This window comes from Tympanuchus pallidicinctus, unplaced genomic scaffold (genome assembly GCF_026119805.1).
Source record: "Tympanuchus pallidicinctus isolate F22 unplaced genomic scaffold, pur_lepc_1.0 scaffold3, whole genome shotgun sequence".
Taxonomy (NCBI): domain Eukaryota; kingdom Metazoa; phylum Chordata; class Aves; order Galliformes; family Phasianidae; genus Tympanuchus; species Tympanuchus pallidicinctus.
In genome coordinates, this window is record NW_026294747.1 from 85,748,409 (window position 1) to 85,768,449 (window position 20,041).

At 37.6% G+C, this 20,041-nt stretch overlaps 1 protein-coding gene across 5 annotated transcripts in view; it reads right to left on the reverse strand.

The window, feature by feature from the left end:
• ETV1 (ETS variant transcription factor 1) overlaps window positions 1-20,041 on the reverse strand; it is a 65,315-nt gene that overhangs the window by 17,685 nt on the left and 27,589 nt on the right. For 4 of the 5 annotated variants that reach the window (XM_052695395.1, XM_052695397.1, XM_052695396.1 and 1 more), the window contains 3 exons: window positions 14,263-14,392; window positions 12,571-12,759; window positions 8,672-8,919 (listed from right to left, as the gene is read on the reverse strand). In XM_052695395.1, the coding sequence (XP_052551355.1) occupies window positions 8,672-8,919; window positions 12,571-12,759; window positions 14,263-14,392 (567 nt within the window). Of the gene's footprint in view, window positions 1-7,727; window positions 8,181-8,671; window positions 8,920-12,570; window positions 12,760-14,262; window positions 14,393-20,041 lie in introns of those variants that run through there. The other variant, XM_052695399.1, reaches the window with a different exon arrangement.

Sequence of the window (20,041 nt, forward strand, 5' to 3'; positions counted from 1 at the left end):
TGGTATAACTGTAACTGAGTAGGAAACTTTTAAATCCCATTTTCTGATTGTTATTCAGAAGCAAGGACCAGGTTTCAGACTCACGAACTCACCCAGAGCAGAAACTATTTTCTGCCCGAGTCTCTTGCAGGAGAAGACGTTGGGAAGATTAAGCTTCCTGAGGCATCAGGATGAAGCAACTTTCTTCTTGTGAATGAAGCAGAAACTGGGAACCTGAATCAGGATTTCCTCCTCAGCTGCTCCTCTAACTGACATTACACAGCCTTCCTCACTAAAGAACAAGTTGACACATTGTGCTCTCACTCTGAACTACTTTTCAGTTCACTTTAACGGCAGCGTTCTAAGATCTGGAAGCCAGGGGCAGGGCCCACATGTGAAGGAGCAGAGCATGACACGAGGTGCTGCACCACAGAGAGGCAGAGACCAAGGCTCTGATTGGCACATAGGCCAAATCAGGATCGCTGCAAATGCCAGTGGTGCCAAAACTGGAACCCACCTACTGCTGCTCATCCACTTCTTTGATTTACATTTTGTTACCAACCCAGCCATAATAACAACAGAAGCAATTTTCAAAAAAGTTTGGAAAGACTACTTGCAGTGGATACAGCCACCCGTGTAACTTATACCATATCCTTCTGAATTGTCCTCAGTGTGGTCTGAAAAAGAATTACAGGTACTTTGGCTCTTATTTCAGTGACTCAGAGTTGGTATATTTCCACATGCACTTTAATATGCTTTGCTACTTTTCTTCCTCTGGGCAAGAAATACAGCACGTGCACACTCTCGCTGGTGCCATGGGGCACAGGAGGGCAGGCACAAAGCCTTCAGGTGCTGCAACATGTGCCCGACCAACGCTGCCACTAGGCCTGACCAGCCCATGCTGCCTGCTGCTTCCCTACATTGTTACTCCTCTTTGGTATATGCAGAGATGGCTGGGGCAGTGGGAGAGATTGCTACTGAGTGCAGAGACAAAAGTAGCCTTTTTAAAACAAAATGATCAAGTTAGAACACATCATACTTTTGGCCTCAAACTTGGTAACATCACAGTCATGCTGCAAATAACTGTTCTGTTCATGAATTTCCAAGAGTGCTGACAAACTGTTTACAAAGAAGTGCTTCATCCACCACCAAAACCCTTTCAGCCTCATGGTAGAAAGCAGCTGTTGCAGCCACTGAGAGGCTCTGACCAGCTTAGAGGTGAAGAGCAATACACAGAACATGGCTTTTCAGGAAGAAATGGCAGTTCTTCAAGCTCGATCACAGCTAAGGAAAGTTCATCATCTGTGTTGCACAGAGAGATGTACCAAATGATTGTTTCTGATACAAAACATGCAGAAACACATCAAAATTAAAACTCTTACATCTCTGCACAAAAATAAATGCATGTAGAAATACAAAAACTAATGGCAGTCTTCCTACACAGAACTCACTTCCACATGTTCACAACTCAAATGTTGATGGATTGGATTTTAGTCCAATTACCTTTGAAAACACTACCCTCTCAGAAACTACACTATTACACAGTACTACAAACTGGTAAAATCTTGACAAAATGAAAGTCAGCATTAATTTCTTATTAGCAAGGGCAGAATGAACTATGTAAATGCGTGGAAGTTACAAAGATTAAAAAAAAATGAATCAGTGTCTCCTGTAAAAATCCATCTGAAAATTAAGCTTCTTTTCCCCAAATCATTATGCTACTTAAAAACATTCAGAATTGAAGGTTTTGTTATTTGTTTTGCCTGGCTTCCATGACAAACAAAAACATCTACAAGTATGTGCACTCAAAGATAGACAACTCCTTCTAAAAGATTACTAATTAGTATTTCTTATTTTCTTACATTTCAGTTGATAAAAATCAACCAGGTTGGGTCCTAACAGCTCACTTCTAAGTGCAATTATCACACACAGAAAGAAAACCTTAAGCAAACAGCTTCCTTTCCACAACTTTGGTTTTTAGATCTATGACAGCATCTAATGCATTTTCTGAGACCAGATGTCAGCAGCCTGTCTGGGCGATGTGTAACTTTTTATACGGCAGAACAGGAAAACAAAGGCTCATACATTCAGCACTGAAATGAAATTCCACATGGAACCAATCATTTGAGCATACTTTAAAATCACGTATTTGCTTTTATTAACCTCAGTAACTGTAAAATGTATTTTAAACATTGCTTCCCTTTGAATTCAACAAAACGCAGCGTTATTTTTTTTTGTCCCCTTTCTCCTTTTGTTGGTAATCTTACAGCAAAAAAACGTCTGTGTTGCTTTTTCTCTCCCGCCCCATCCCCTGCCTGTAGAATCGAAGTTGGACAAACACTGCACGGCTGAAGTGACATATTTGAATGGAATTCAGACCAACCAGTTCCTGTTTATGTTTCTGATTTGAGAATGTAGCCTTCTCATTCACTATACATTAGAAACACACCAAGGCCATAAATGGTGTCAGGTTACAGGCAGGCACGGCCAAGGAGCATTAATCATTACTTTAAGGCAACTGGCAAAAGCAGCAGCTGAGGGAACACTACACCCTTCAGCTCTGCATAAATGGACATTCCAGGGTTTGGTGTGGTTTTTTTTCCCCCCCTTCAGCATCCATTTTATGAATGAAACTCAGGCTGCACAGAGTCCATTCATATAAAAGCTGTGCTCACAGGGCCCGGTCTCCCGGGATCAATCGGTCTTGGGTAAGGCTGATGTGATTGGTTTAAGGCAGGCTTCAGCCTTCCATTACTGATTTAAAATGCAGCCTGTGTCCATTTGACCTGCGTTAATGCACAAAGAGTAAATCCAGACTGTGCTCTCAATCCTCAAATCAAATCATTAGCCAGTGCCACTTACTGTAACTGTAGATTTAGAGGATATTTATCCATTTCTTTGAAAAAACAGATTGCCGGACAATTTTTCAGATCATACTGTCTGCTTCGAAATGAAAAATAGATGTATGGCCTCCTGCCTATATGCTCTAAACTTAGTGTTCAGATTTTTGTTTATCCATAAAGACAACGTTACAAAATTAATTCTAGTGTAACTACAGATTTCTTTGAGTCAGAATTACTGATTAGCTAGATGTGAAGCAAGAGAAAAGTTAATATTGTGCCTGCCGCAGCAATCTTCCCAAGACCAGGTTTCACGTGTTCCTTTCCTCATATGCTATTATTTTCTACTGTTGTACCATCCAACAGCAGATTTGTGTTTATGCCTTTTAGGAGCAAGTACAAAGCGCAGTGCAGCTTAACTGAATGAAATCCACACTCACTGAAACAACACAGCAAAAACAAGCCCCTGAATCCAGAAGGTGAAATATTTTAAAGCACAGAAGCGAGACTCAGGAAAACAGAAAAACCAAGAACAAGGAGGGGAGACTTCTTAAAATCATTGAACTTGAGAGCAAACCTCTGGCCCTTATCCCCTTCTGCCTTTATCCAATCCAGATTTTCACTGAGAACAATTGCAGTGCGTAAAAGAATTTTTTTAAGGTCGTAAGAAGTTACAGTTTTGAGATACACATACTGAAGTATCACATTCTGGAAAAGGATGAGATGAGTTCTTTTTTGCATTTTATAAAATTATGTTGAAAGTACTTCAAATATTTGAAGCCTTACAAAAAAAAAAAAAATTAAAAAACAAAAACAAAACACATACCAAAGAAAAACAACCAACCAACCAACCAAACAAGCAAATGAAAAAAACAGTAAAGAAAATGAAAACCTGGAGAGAATTTCCATGTTTCAGGGAAAGATTAAGCAGCTAGAGGATTTATGCAGCAAGATCTCAATGAGTTACACAGACAGGCTAACAGTATGCATGCAAACTGTCTACAGAGATTTAGAGGTGGTACATTAATACCAAGAAATTGTTTAGGATGAGCCAAAGAGTTGCAGCTATGAGCAGTGGAATGAGACTGATCAAAGAGAAAATTTAGGCTTACTATCAAGAAATATTTCTTAACTGTGAAGTCTATTAGTCTGTGAAATAATCTCCCAAGAGAATAATTGTAGTAATAATACTTAGCACTCACACAGTGCTTTACATTTTCAAAGCACTGTACAAAAATTAGCCAATATAATTAAAGCCAATAGTAGAAGCACTGTGAGTTGTCATTTTAAATGCTGCACTGGTCAAGGCACTAGAGAATATCCTGCAAATCTGCAACAATTCTGACTGCCAACTAAGATTTTTTTTCCTTCATACTAGAATCTCCAAATGTCTAAGTGTATCTCCAAGATGTACAATATAATATCCAGCTGTTGTAAAGAAAAAATCTGCGAACAGATATACTTCCAAGAAACACATTTAAAATCTATTTTTGCCTTGAAATTTTAAATCAACACATTCTCTAATTCTGTTCTTGCAACTCCTACATTTCAAGAGATGTCAGCTGATCTCTAGGGAAGACTGTGCTACTAGGGATCTTTTTTTTTTCCACGTTAATTTGCATTTATTTGCTTTTCAAAGAGCACCACATCAGGTATTAGAAAGGACTCTTGCTTTTTATTCTGTTCCCAGTCATTAGGTAAATATGTATTTAAAACATGGATGGTAGAATGCTAACAACATCCTGCACCTATATGAGGAAACTTTAGTGGTTAAGAAGTGTCATAATTACAACTTCCTGGGCAACTTTGATGCAACTGCTTTGTTGCTAATGAATATAGCCTTTTGACTCAGGACTCTTGCCTCTTGACTGAGCAAATCAAGATTTTTGGGGGGAGGAAGAGCAGTGCAGTGAACAGATTGCAGGTGCAGCCTCTGCTTCATTTGTTAGAGGCTAGAAGTTCTGCCATTAATGAGGTAGAACGTTTCAAGAAAGGAAAAGATGACCTTAAGATTATTACAGTGGAATGGCCGATTTTAGGACCTAACGAAGGCTATTCCAGCACCAAAGTTTGCCAAAGTAGTTGTTGCCTTACTTTTGTGATGCTTTGTCTGATGTTCCTGTACTTCTTCACCCAGAAATTCAAAGGAAATCACTTGAAGCTAAGCCTTGAGCGTAATGTAATATATAATGTTCTTTAAGAATTTTCCAGTCATAGCTGGGCACCCAAAATAAGTAGGTGTATAACCAGTGTGTCTCAGTCTCCATCTCTTCTTCATCTCTCTTACCCATTCTTGAATGCCAAAGGTATCCATCTCTCCTGAGGCCTCACAAATTGTGGCCTCGTAATTGTGTCTTGACAGTTCTTTATGTAAGTAACGCAACTCAGAAGAAAACTTTCAAAGCAACAGGGTTAGAATCCTAATTTTCAAGAGTCATTTCTGATGTATTAATTGTGAGACTACCCTGAGATGCAAGAATAGCCCTATCAATGCCTCTAGCACGCCCCTCTATCAACAGATACTTTTTAGCAATCAGTAATAACTATATGGAAGCAGTAACTCCTCCACTTATCTCTGGCTAACACTACAGGTGACAAATTTCCAAGTCAAAGACATAGGCAGAAAAGAACATTCCAAACAAAATAACTAATTCAATCAGGTAAAACATAATGCGAGAATTTAACCTGCAATTTCAGATTTCATTGCAAAACATTTTTAACATTAATCTATATGGATGGTGTAATAACACAGTATATTTGGAAATGCACTAATTAAAATAGGAAGGATTAAACCTGCAAGGGTCCTGCTTCAAAATAAAGCTCAGAATAGATGGAGCAGCTCAAGTTTGGCCTTTTCAGTTAAATAACTGAATACACGAACTGAATTGTAGTAGTGCTAACAGTACCAGAATGAACATTAATTCTTGTAAACAAACATTAATGACATAAAATCCCCAAATCCTACAAGTTCTTTACTAAGTACAGAATCAAGAACTAACATGTGTGACAAACAGCTAAAAAAAAAAAAAAAAATTAGTAGCAGAAAATGCCTGACTGAATGTGTATGATGCACTCTGACTTCTAGAAGTGTGGATAGATAAGGAAGACTTCTACTTTGTTGACATTTTTCTTTTTCCATTATCTCAAACATTCTGCAGTAGAAACTGCATACCTGCAATTACAATTACAACTAATTGATCTGCCATTTCCCATGTCATAATTAATGTCATGTTTTAATAGAGTTATAATCATTCCATAATAATGCTTTTCATTTACCAGCCTCCCACAAAGTATAAAAGTATAGTGCACAAAAGCAATGAACTTTTATGAGGCCCTTTCAAAAACATCCCAAAAGGAACATCTTAGTGTATTACAATGAACTTTTTAAATATGTTTCTATATTCTTATCCGAGCTGTGATAAAATAGCATGCAAAAAAAAAAAAAAAAAAAAAAGACTTTTCACTCTCTGGTATTCCTCCTTCCCTGAACATCCATAGGCAAAAAAATGAAATCAATGATTCAGTGACAAATACATTATGTTTCCTAAGGGCTTATTTAATGTACTTTTAGCAAGGATGGAAAATGATGGCTTCTAGAGAACAGATGGTAACAAGACAAAATATCAACAGACCACAGTTGTTGACTGCAATTTATGGAGTGTACAGATGTGTCAACTTAAATGCAGTGATTCTGAGGCCAATAAAAGTACTTCCTGATACCAACAGATTAATTTTTCATGACCACTGGTTACACAGCTATTACATTTTTAAAAACTAATTATTCATCCGCAAAAGAAACAACAATTTTGCTTAAATGTCATTACTAAAAAGTGAAATGTTCTTCTTGGCACCAAAAAAAAAAAAAAAAAAAAAAAGTATGATAGGATTGGACACAACTATGCACATCTTTTCAGAACCAAAATTGCTTTTTTGCCATAAAGAATGTTCCAAGGAAAGGCAGATGCTAGCAGACAACCCAGGCTCAAAGTAATAGCATGCAATAAGGCAATCCCACTTCCCAGTCAAATATGAAGCCTGCTTACAAAAGGGCCTTTTTTCACCCTTTAATTTAGAAGGATGAATAACGGTGCTTGTGAAGGTTGCAGGGGACTGGCAGTGCCTGAAGCTGCAGTCCCCTATTTATTATCCCCAGCCACATTAACTTTGCAGACAGTCTCTCCCCTGCTCTTCTCTGTGACTAAAGATAGAAGACTGCCAGAACCACATTATCTCAGAACCTTCGTCAGTGAACAGGTTTAGTTCAAGATCTCAGTCATACAATCTAAACCTATTTTCATATTGTCATACTTCTGTTCAGAAGTTCTTAGTCCCTTTTTGTATATGCCTCATGCAAATTTATCTAAGGATTGTTTTTTTGTTTGTGAAGAATAAGAAAGGCAAAAGCAGCTCTACTTTCCAAAATCACCTGTTTGAACATGGAGATCAATCCTAAAACAGGCACATTACACCAATGTCGCCACTAAATATTCTATTAAATAGGTAATGTTAAGATAGCATAGGAAAAAAAAACAATAAAAACAAATTTTCTACTTTATCAATTTGCAAGACAGTTTGTCACGGATTAAACTTTCAAAGGAGACCACAACTCAGCAGCCATGCAGCTGCTGGAAACAAAACTGCAAAAGCATCTAGCCAGAGATCAAATCAGGAGGAAAGCACAGGAGTTAACCAGAAGAGAGTTAGACAAAAGTCAATGAAGGGTCATCCATTCTCCCTGCTCCAACACAGAATGCCTGGTAAAAGCAACATGCCTTGCCCTAGGAGCACCATAAGGATTTGTTGAAGTTCCCCCCCTTCAACAGTTTAGCATACATGAAGAAAGATAAAGACAGTGATCAAGGAGCTGAAATATGTGTTTTGATTGCATTTTCACACCACGGTACTTACCAAGTTGATGCTTACCCCATTTACCTCATCCATTCTGCTCCATGCTGTTCTAATCTAAGCATAACCTCCATGCTACCCTACAGCTTCCCTCTACTCTTTACCTGGAACTCAACACTAGCCTTTATTTTTCCTTCCTTTTCTTTCTCCTTTCCTAAATACACTATAAATATTTAAATTGTGGCAAAAGAATCTAACATTAATAATAATATTCCTTTGATTCACATTTTTATCTTTTCTGACCAGAAGCTACTCAAAATGGGCCACCATCTCCTCTATTTCATGCTATCTGTAGAGCAGTAAGGCTCCATTTCGGTTGCCCTAAAAGCACAATAATAATAAACATTATTAATAGCAATAGTGTATTCTCTACATCAGCAATCTGGTATCACAGATTATCTACCTCTACAAAACACAGGAGTATGCACAAACTGAGAAGCTGACACCAATTTGCCTGATTCTTCTCCCTCATTGGTTTTATAGCTGTATAAACCCCACCTCAGTGGAGTTACTTCTGATTTAAGGTAGTGCAAGCAAGAGGAGAAAGAGTCCTCTGCTTCTGGCAGGCAAATAAAAGAGCTCGTAAAATGGAACGCACAAATTTAGAGGTCAGAGATGAGACAGTACAGAGCAAGATCCTGTTTAAGCAAAGCCCAGTTCTACACCCACAGTTTTTTCTTCTCTGGCTTCTTTAATATGTACATTGTCTGGACAGAGAGTTCTGGGAAGTGAAATCCTCTGCAGACCAAGACAAGGAAACAGTGGCACAAGAACATGGTGCTATATGTGGCAGTCTTATAATTTTGTAAGGCTCACTGGACCTAAATTACTTTGAGACATTTAAAGTCAAAAGAGCAAGTTTCAATTAATATGATCAAAACATCAATAGCACTACCTTGGACTCATTTATTACTTTACTATGCAAAAATAAAGAGAGTCTCACCTACCTGAATCATATGCAAAATCTCTAGGTTCCTGTTTAATCATCAGAGGAGGGGGGAAATTTTGACTGGCTGCACTGCCAACCATAGTGTTGTGTTCATAAACTGGATCGTGATACTCCTGCTTAAAACCTTGAGGTGGGAAGGGGATGTTAGGCTCAGACATCTGCCGCTGATATATTGGACGTCCTTCCCTTGGCATTGCAGGCAAAGGTGGAAAAGAATTGCAAGGTTCAGAGAGCTGGCGGCGAAATCTAGGACACAAGTTAGAGAGGTCGTGTAAAGGACTTAAGCTACATTCCATTTCACAAAGATCTTCACGGATTATGGTTAGCAGGAGGGAATGGCTTTATCACTTTCTCAGTAGCAAACATTTTGTTTATGATAATGCTAAACACTCCCCACCAGGATTATGATCATGGCAGTGCTGCAGAACAGCAAGAAACAAAGAAATAAACCCCCCACCTACTAATACCAACTCTAATACCTGCCCCCACCACCATATTCCTTGCCTTCAACGTCTCTCAACAGAGGAGTCCAAACAGCAAAAAGACTGTTATACTACAACAGTAACATGGATTTCTCTGTTCTTTCATGAGCATGAATAGCATATTGCTTGTACTCTAATTTACTCTTGCAGTTCTGTTACATAGAAACCATTCTGACCACTACAACAAACACAATCATTGTAAGTAAAGAATATTGCCTGTCTCAATTCCTGGAATCATGCCCGAGTAAAAGTATACAGTTCTGTTCCCTTGGGGACAAAGGTCTACCTGCAAAGGTGGCACTGCACTTCAGAAGGGAATTTAAGCACTCCAGAAAAAGGATAGGGTACAGACTTTTGCTAAGAGAAATAAAGCATAAGAATTTCCATCCTGCACCAACTTCTTCCCATGATTATTTCTACATGAAGGAAGAAGTCCACACAGGCCATGTTGCCATTCACTACTCCAAAATGTTATTCAGTACACATAAAATCTGAGCATTCAGTTATAAATCAACCTCATTTCCATGCATCACTACTCATGAACTTGCATTTGTTTCTCTCTTCATAAAACTAGAAGTTTTGAATGTAATTACTTGGACATCTGCAGGTTCAGAAGCCTACAGAATACAAGGATGCTATTTTCCCACCCTGCTCTGACAAACCCCACAGTCTTGTGCGATCTACAGATTACCAGACTGGGGGTAACTATCACCGCCAGAACTGTGCCTTTTCTAATCCACAGCAGGTGCAACAATGTTCTTGCAACAAAGTGCTTACTACCCCAACTAACCACTCACTATTCCTCTCTTTTAAAAAGCGCCTTTCTCTGCAAGTCTAGCATTGTCGCACCAAAAATGAAGAACTAGTCATTCTTCAGCTTCTTGTACTCCACAGTGGAACTGAGTTTGGCTCATGCCAGCAAAAGCAGACATTGTCTTGGACAAAACGGAGCAAGTGAAGAAGAATGCAGGGTTTTGATTGCATAAGTAACACAGTCCTTGAAAATCATCTTATATGCAGTACATGTTTTTGAAATAATTGAAACCCTAACATCTGTCAAAATTCTCCTGCAAACTTAGCCCGAGAAATATTTACCATCATAGCTTAATTACAAATACTGTAGGAGCTACAGGGATAGAAACGATTACAATGTAGAACTAGAGATAAAATTAATTTTTTAATGTTGCTGTAAATATTCTATTCTGCAGTACAAAGAATATTACACTGTACCGTTGGTTTCTGCAATTCCACCTACACCTGCAGAAAATAAACTTAGAAACTCAAATGTATTATGAAACAGGCTGACTGGCAATGTATTCATTTCCCTCTTTTCCTTTTTTCATTAGCCAAAAAAAGAAGCAGAAATTATCATTAAGAACTGTCAAGGAGTGAATCAGAAAATTGCAACTTGAAGTTAAAATAAGAAACAGACTCACTCACAAAGCCTCAAAGGAAGTTAATAATACTTGTTGTACTGGAAGCTTTGTATGGAATCAAGTCATTTGTTTACACAAGTGGATTTGATTCCTGTTGGTACTTGTTAGGACCACTTATCTCTCATATATTCATGCCCAGTATGAAGATGTATGGGCTGTATCTTCTAGATACTGATTCTATCTTATACCACCAATGCACGTTGGAGTAACTCCAATATACTTGGAGTTACAGATCTATATACAAATGTATATAGGTAGACCATTTGTTTAAATGACATTTTCTGAATGCACTCATTACAGCTACCATCTTGTAAATCAGGAAGATTTGAATTGCACAAAAATATGAAGTGTACATTTGTTTCAGACAGCATCAAATGAGAAGATTCAAAGTAAAGAAGAAAATGGGGGAAAAACATCTTCCACTACAATTGTACTTTTCTTTGTAAAGGTTGAAAAAGGAGATTTTTACCCCAGGTAATTTGATATTCACAAAAATGTGATATTTTATCACATCACGAAGGGAAGCACAAGTGCAAAATTTCCCAAAGAAAATGAACTTCAAAGACACAGGAAAAAAAAAAGTGTAAGGAACCCATAAAGCTTACAAAGCTTACATAGAGTAATTATTACAGTTACAGAAAGATAAATCTCCATAATCATTCAAATTCAGGCTGACATGGAGTTTCAGTATTCTCTTCACAAATGGCTCTAAAATAATAATTAAATAATAATTTTAAAAAAAAAAACAACTGTAAAATACTCTCTTACACAAAATCCACTTGTCTTTGGGGGATTTTAGTCTTATGACAATACACAATGACTTGTGTGTGTACAGAGAAACACATTTAACTACACTCTTGCAGTCAGAATTGCAGCCTGGCTTCACCAAGGGTCAACTTGGTTAAACAGCAGTGCAAGGGTGGGGGGGGGGGGAGGAAATACACAGTGCATTTGAAGGGCCCAATTCAGTGCTCCTTCAATGAGCTAGACAATGTCTAGCTCCAATGAGCTAGACATGCTCATCGGAATCTTGGTGATATTTAATACTATCCTAGTAGGGCACAAAATAGCAATATAAACCATAGCAACCTCCTTCAGAAGTGATCTGCACAAATCCCTGGAGATAATAGCCCTTATTAGAGCAGAAGCATGCTCCCAAAATCTGTGATTTTCTTTTCAGGTACAGTTTAACAATTCATTAACAATTTGTTAAACTGTAAGCACTAAGACAAGTTGCTGAACTTATATATCTATATATAGCTGAAAAGCAAAATGCTCTGAGAAACTGCACAATTCAGCAAACACAGGTTCTTGTTACAATGGTTAGAATGAATAGAATTCCACAAACAAGTGTCTGGTCTCAAAAAATAAGGGAAATTCACTGAGCATATTTGTTGCAAAACAGAGCTAAGAAAGACAGTCAGTTGTCTAGGGATTTCTAACATCAAAACAAAACAGGGTGACTTAAGGACAGTTTAAGCTTTAATTCTAGACTCCAACTCTTGTGGCTTTTACTCAGACTAATGTTATTTAAGCGCAGTTTATGTTGGCATCTTAGTTTGTTTGAAATGCTATATTTCAAAAGCAGTTGGAAAAATGATCCTCCCTTCCAAAGAATATTCTCAAGCACTAACATCGTAATACAGCCACTTATCTCTTTGTAGGTACATTTCTTAGGAGGATGCAAGATACTTATAGCCAGGATCATGTCTGCTAGTGACTTCATCACCTCATGGGGCTTACTAGCCTCAAGTGAATTGCCTTCACAAGGCAGTAGAACCAGCTTATTAAAACTCTGTCAGTGCCAAGATCGACTTCTACTGAAGTCCATCAAGCAGAATGCCACTTTTTTACACAACACACATATTTCTGACATTCTGAACTTTGCTGGCTTGAAGTCAGTGCTGCCCTTTATTAGAGACGTGCAGCCATCACTGAAATGCCTTCTTGACAGGTCCTGTATGTGTTTTGCATTTTACCTGTGGTCCATAGGGAAGCTGTTGTCTTGAATGGATTGGGAAGGAGGGAGATGAGCAGGGAAAACCCGGTCAGGTTTAGGAGTCTGAGCTGAGTTTGGGGAGGCATGGTGCAATGGTGACACAGGAGTGCTGGATGGCGTTGGTGGGTTGGAGGGCCTCATTCCCACTTGTGGCTTCTGATCATAGGCACTATCAGTAAAGCAAGAGGAAAGATGGTCAGGTTTTTTTCTCAGCAAACACATGAAGCACATTAAGAGAGAGAAAAAGCATCACATACAGGTTTTCTATTACAGATACTTTATTAAGCAGTTTAGGGAAGAGAAACTCTCTACACTGAAAAGAGCACAGAAAAAAAATCACTTTGGAGGTAAGTGGCTCAACATAGCATTTTCTTCTCTGGAACCTAGAAATGTATTTTTAAAGGATTCAGTCTTACAGTGACATTCTAACAAGGGATACACAATATACACAGATGTAAAAGCACCTGGACTAGGGCATGAAGAGCTGGCAGTGCCTGTCAAAACTCTTTTTATAACTTGTACAAATCACAAAGTGAGACAGTAAAACAATGAATGCAGCTAGAGGGAAGGGATCTGACCCAGAAAAACAATGCTATGCTGGCTTTGCTACCCACATAGGATGTCAGCAGCCTCCCCTGACAGTTTTTTTTTTCCCTCTCTCTCAAAAATAACGTTCAAGTCCTGCAAATACAAAGGTGTCCCAAATGAGAAAATGGCATCAGCACACTTTGATCATTCCTGTTTCCAAACAGTAAAAACACAGATGTGAAGCAGACAGTAAGCATGAACTTGCACACTTTCCTATGTCAGGTCCCCTAGCATCCATTAGATCCATTAACACACGTTTGATTTTTGTAATCAAAACCAATCCTGTCTGACTGGTAAAGGTGCCAGTCTGTTTTTTTCTTTTCTTCCACATAAAAAAAGTTAATGCAAATGATTTAAGTGCTCTTAGTTTTGTTAGTACATTAATGTGAACAAGAACTCACCAGCAAATTTAAAGATATAAATAGACTGAATTGTCAATAAGAAACCCTTTGCTGTTGACACTGAAGGTAGGAGTGACATGTAAGTGCAAGCCAAAAGAAAATCAATAAAGAATGCAGTCATATCAAGCCCCTCAGAATAATTAAAGCTTTTACTGTTTACCCTTATAAAAACTGACAATTTTCTTTTGAAAAGATAGCAAAGATGCAGATTCTAATGAAATACTATTTCAAATTGCAGTCATCCTTGAATGTAGGCATATGTCATTTCAAAACATGTCAAATATCTAAGGTGCTGTTCAGATCTGCCAGTTTGTTACAGAGTTTACTCTCTTTCCTAATGTGTGTAGTGCATCTTGAAAGTATTTTCAACACAACTCACAGAAAACCAGACACTCCTTCCATTTCATGCTTGCACCATAGGTTTTAAAATTCTGGCTATCTCCCATGGAGAAAGAATGGAGAATATGCATTTTGATGAAAAACAATGCTTTAAAACAGTTATGTGTTTCATACAACTGTAAACAACACCATCGGTGTTCATCAGCTAAGAGCATTATCTCATCAGTCTGCTTTCTGCTGAAGAGGTAACTTTTATAAGATCTCTATTATGGCTTTATTACTCTTTAGTCAGTCCTCATTTAAACCAGCAGTTCTCACTGTAGACATACTCTTGATTCTTTTACCTGACATTGTACAGGCACTTTTCCCCATAACTGAACTTAAATGGTTGCTCTTGACTGCAAGCAGAGCCAAGTTCTGAACATGGGCTATGGGGTTCCTTCTTGATTTTCACAGGGAGACCATGAAAAGCCACTGGAAAGAGAAAGAAAATGTAATTAAAAACCAAGTACAATATTAACAATGAGCTTTCTCAAGTAAACTAGACACTGTTAATTAAACACATGATTAATTAAACCATTGCAATACTAAAAACAATATAGGAAATAAACATTTCAAGCATTTCTTTGGGTATCAACTGAAAAATACACACCAGAGATCCTTTGCATTGACTATTACCACTTTTATTGTTTAATAGAATGATGGCCAGGATCCCATCTCATTAGTAGGAAAATAACAGCCCACATATATTTGGCTTAGCTACTGTAAATGTTGTCAGAGGCAAAATACTTCCCAGGAACCAAATGTTTCTAAGTAATATTTGTGAGATAGCTTTTATCTATAAATGCAATAGCAGTTCACTTCAATGAGTGCCACATCAATTTTTCAAAAATACATTTATCATATAATAGCCTAAAGTATATGATCCATTATCTTTTTGTCCCACAGAATACATGCAAATTTGTAGTGAACCTTAAGAAACTGGGTGATTATATTTCTTTAGTTATAAGCAATAGCTGAAAAAATACACAAGAAATGCCTTCAGTAATTTTTCTCGAAATTCTCGCCTCACCAAATTCAACATGAAATGGGATATAGAAAGAAATGGAGAAAAAATTATGCTTTTTTATATATAGCAAAAAGAAGAGAGGGATATGACAGAAATGCATCATCAAAGAGAAGCACAAGTTGGTTTGGATTAAGGAAAAGGACAAAGGTAAAGATAAGGTTAACCAGCAGATTAGTTTAAGCCAACCAACTTTCCTTATTCATAGCCAACATTAACTAAAATTAAAGCAGAAGAAAATTCAAAGGTCACCTAACACAGGCAAATCTAAATTAAGTGGCTAGAAGGACAAAGGACTAACGACAGATATTTAACAGTGTGAAAACATGCCCTTCAAATTTTAAATAAAATGAGATTTCAAATCAATTTTTGGACTCTAAGCAGTCTAGAGTTTGGAGAGGAACTCTTATGACTGATTTGTGGTGGTTTTGTCACTGAAACACCATAGTTCAGACATCGCACTGCAGCCTGACAAAAGCATTTGTATCTCTGGAGGAAGCCACTTACATGCAGCATCCCATTAGAGAATCTTCACTGCAAAATTAAGTTCCTCTTATGTACTGTTAGGTGGTATTTTGTCCCTTCCCCTATACCTAACCTTAGGAAAGACAATTGGTTACAGACTATTTTTTACCACTGCATGGGCACAAACATGGACATATTTGACTGGTAAATGAAACACTACAAGTAAACAACAGTACCAATAAAACCTGATTTACAAGTGTGTTAGACATTGATTTCTGATTCTCACCACTGGTCTTCCTGCAACTGGGCAACATTCAAAGAACTCTTTCCCAAACAAGTTCTCTTCTACCTGCTAATATGACAGCTCATAATATTAGCTCTAAGCTGAGACAGTGTGAAAGATGTTGCCTTATTATTTTCACACATATATTCACAAAACTCACAAGAATTGTCTCTAAGACCTCTACTCAGTTATCATATTTGGTGAACAGCAGTCATTCCTCATGGAAAGACTGTGCAGTAAAAGAAGAGAGTAACGCAAGCACAGAAACACAGCACAGTAACTTACAGAGGTAAAAAGTAGTGAATATCACAGTAAGAAATCTTTCTGAATAAAATTACATGAACCCGCAGTAAAACAAAACACTGAATAAAGGTTTTGAAATTTAATAATAAAGCAACCTGCAGCCCATGGTCAGCTTTCCACTCTTATCAGAAATCAGGCTGACCCCCAGCTGTTTGCTTCAGGTTTTCATGAGTGAACTTTCACTGCTGGCTATCCTCACGTGCCTTGGTCAGACAGCACTGGAGTGCTGCATGTTTCAGTGTGGGATGGAAGCTCTATCTCCAGAATGATGACTCTGACACAGAGGTCGGCAAGCTCCCCAACTTGGATCACAGAATTAAACCACAACCCTAACAAGACTCTTCTCTAAAGCCAGTATCACATGTTTGCACCAAGGCCACACGCTGCTCAACTTTTTATTTTTATTTTTTTTTATTTTAACATTGCTACTTCCTCAAAGTTAATCTGTTATGAAAAATTACTTCCCTTATTTATTTTTAAATAACGGGAGTACAGAGACTCCCACACCACAGCCCTGCACGGAGAACTGGCTGGGTATTTCATCACAGCGCTGAGAGCCTGAACGTCTGCTAACAGGCAGTTTTCCAGCTCACTGGCACAGGCACAAGTGAAAGCAGCACATTCATTTTGTGCAATTTGCTTTACCTTCCCACATGGAGTTGGTGCATGTAAAAGGCTGTTAAGTACTAAATTATTCCTTATCAAATCACCATCATCTGGAGTCATGATCAACACTAATTAAATTACTTTCACTGAACACGGCTCCAGCCTGCTGCCTCGGCTGCGAGGTACATTTTTATTTTGCTTACTGTACAGTCCTAGCAAGGTACAGGGCACGGTGCTAGGAGGCATCTATGCTGTAGTTTTAATTAAAGTTTACCTCACCTTCCTCCCAGCTTTATAAGCCAGGGTAAAGTGTATCAAATCAAGTAGGTGAACGCCTTCATTTTATTTAAGGAAATCATTACAGTTCAAAGTGATTTTATATTAGATCTTTATCTTAACTATGGCCAGAAAGATAATGTAGCTGTAAAATTTAAAGCCTTCTTCAGGCAGTCTCCTGACACAGTCACCATGCTAAGCTTTATCTGTAACTTTTAAGTGTACACTTTTAGAGGAAGAAAGGAAAAACACTTGGTTCGCTTTGGGAGGGCATTCTCAAATGCCTCTTGACCTTTAAAACCACATCTGAAGTGTGGCTGAAGATGACAGACTTATTCCAATAGTAAAATTTCAAGCATTCAAAACAGGTCCTCACATCATCACTGCCACCTTCATCCACTGCTCTTCATTTTAGTACGGCACTCATTTCACAGACTGCCGATTAAAACAGTTTTTAAACGTACACGGCTTTGCTAAACTGTATTTCATATGACGTTTTTCTATCAGTTTTCTTCTGATAAGAGCAAGGTTGCTAATTTTAGCACAGCACACCCAGCTACCAACACATCCAAATTAAAAAATTGCCATTTCAAACAAACAGCTCCTCACTACTTCATTCTTGATGGTAAATTCATTTTGTTTAATCCCAGAACACAGTCTCAGCCCTATTACAGTTAACAGGTACTCTACTTTAAAACAACCTTTCTAAGAAGTGACCAAGGGCCAGGATTTCATCCCAAGTGATTACTTACAGATAACTACTTCTCAACTTGATAAGCAAAGAACCTTACAACCGGTATTTAGATGGCCAGCTTCAACACCTCATCTCAAGCACTGGAAAGTCAGGTGTGTCAGGACCATAACAGGCTCAAAGCACAGACCCTGTCTCTGAAGCCAATGTGCAGACATAAGGCAAGCAGGACTGCTACCATCTGTAGCCAACTGATCATGTTATAATACATATAGCATATTAACCGTGTATAGGTTTATCTATCTAGATCTGCATATTTGGAGAGCTTGCATGTTATATCTAATACAGAACGTATAGTCTTATATTAGCTGAGTTTTTTAGATGTTTTTTACGTACTTAGGTTTTACACAAAACAGTGACAGTGTCACCATGTAACGAACTCGCACAGAACATGCAGATAGCCCTTGTTTTCAAGTGCCTTTGACTGGGGATTGCTGCTGACAAGTAACAAACACTTTGCTCATAACACCCAGTTTAAAACCTACAAGGAGAATACTATTATTAACAACTCTGAAATTAAAAGAAGGAATCTGTTTGTCTTAGAGGAGACTTTGCATGCTTCCTAGGCTAGCAAACAGCAACTGTACCATCTCTTTATAGACAGAACTGAGCTCTTCTTTTGAGTAAGCCTAAGAAATGCAATACATCAAATATTAAAGCCAAGATTTCATAATCTTTTCTATTCAAAAAATGATTATTCAAGATGAAGAAACAATACATATTTCAGATGAAATTGCAAGACATTTTTCCTTTGAGTAAAAAAAAAAAAAAAAAGATATTTTAAAATTTTCCAACTTCAAGTTCCTATTAGAATGCAATATAAAATTGGATTTTGCTTTGTGAAGAACTGATTTAAACATATTTTTAAAAGGCATTAAATAATACTGGTATTCTATGATGCTGGTAAACAGCAGGTCTTGATTCCACAGACCAAAAAAAGATAAAAATATCTTATTATCAACACTTCCAGGATAATTTATTATATAAAATCAACAGCAAAATTGGTTCTTAGTTAAATTCGATGACCCTGAAAGTAATACTACATTCATCTGCATTAAGTTTGAGAACTTTGCATAGCTGCAGAGAAAAGGATGCAACAAAGATGTCACTGGAAGTCATAATGCCTTGAACATTTCTGCTGTGCGTTTTTGATTTGCTTTTCAAATTTATGGCCTCACACCACTCTCTAAACCCAACTTTGCAAATAAACTGATTCATTTTTATGATTGACTGAGACAAAACTGTTAATATGCAACGTAAATACAGAGAAATTTCATGAACAGGTTTGAATAGAGCGGTTTTTTATAACAGCAAGACAAAAAGAGAGAAGATGTGGAAAAATTTCTGAGTTAATACCACCACAACTCCAGGTGCCGAACTAACCAGGGTAACTCGAGTTAATACTCAGTAAAATTCAAAAAACAAGAAGAGCAGGCCCTTGTACTGATAAAGCCTATACTGTCACACTTTAAATCCTCCTCCCAACACACGCAGAAATGCAGCAGGCACTCCAGATACATCAGTCTCTCAGAGATTCTTTTCCAGTACATTTACTTCTGCCAAGCCTTCCCCTTCCCCCAGCACACAAAAATCCATTACTAAAAGGTCTAATCTCAGCTATCAGCACAGAGTGCCTTTTATGGAGCCATTAAACCATTTCTCTTGTTTACAGTGCCTGAAGAAAGATGTGAATTATGTCTGTGACAAAACAGGCGATAACATTTCTAAACTGCTATCAAAATGCAAACTGAAATACACTTAAGGACAGGGACCCTAATACGTGTTTTTGCAATTTTCCTTGCTCAGTATAACTGAGCAGCACTCACCTGATGATTCAGAGAAATTATTTATGTTCTAAGTACAACAGGTAAGCATTTTCATAAAGAAAAAAAAAAAAAAGACAGAAAATCTGGAACTGTTCATCCAGGAGGGTAAAAAGCTAGTTATTTCTCACCTAATAGTAACGACCCTAGATGCTCTTATTTATTTATTTAAATGTCTCCTAATATTGACAACCACAACATTGTGGTCTCATCTGAAACCTGAAATTCCCTAACTCCGTATAGTAACTTACTATTTAAACTGTGCATTCAGTATAGGTATTTGCACATTCAGTGCAATGAATTAAAAAACTAAATACTTCCTGCATGGTTCCCAGGTGGGAATGTCAGAATTTATATATACTTTCTAGGGAGGTTTCAAAAATATGCATTTAACCTATGAAACAACTGCATTCTGCACTCCAGAGGTTATTTATTGGGTCTTTATTTCTAAAGGATTTTGATTTGAGCTACACACTTTTGCAAATAGATACACTCCAAATTTCAACAAACATTTATTAGGCATCAGACGAAAGACAAAAGGATGCCAAAA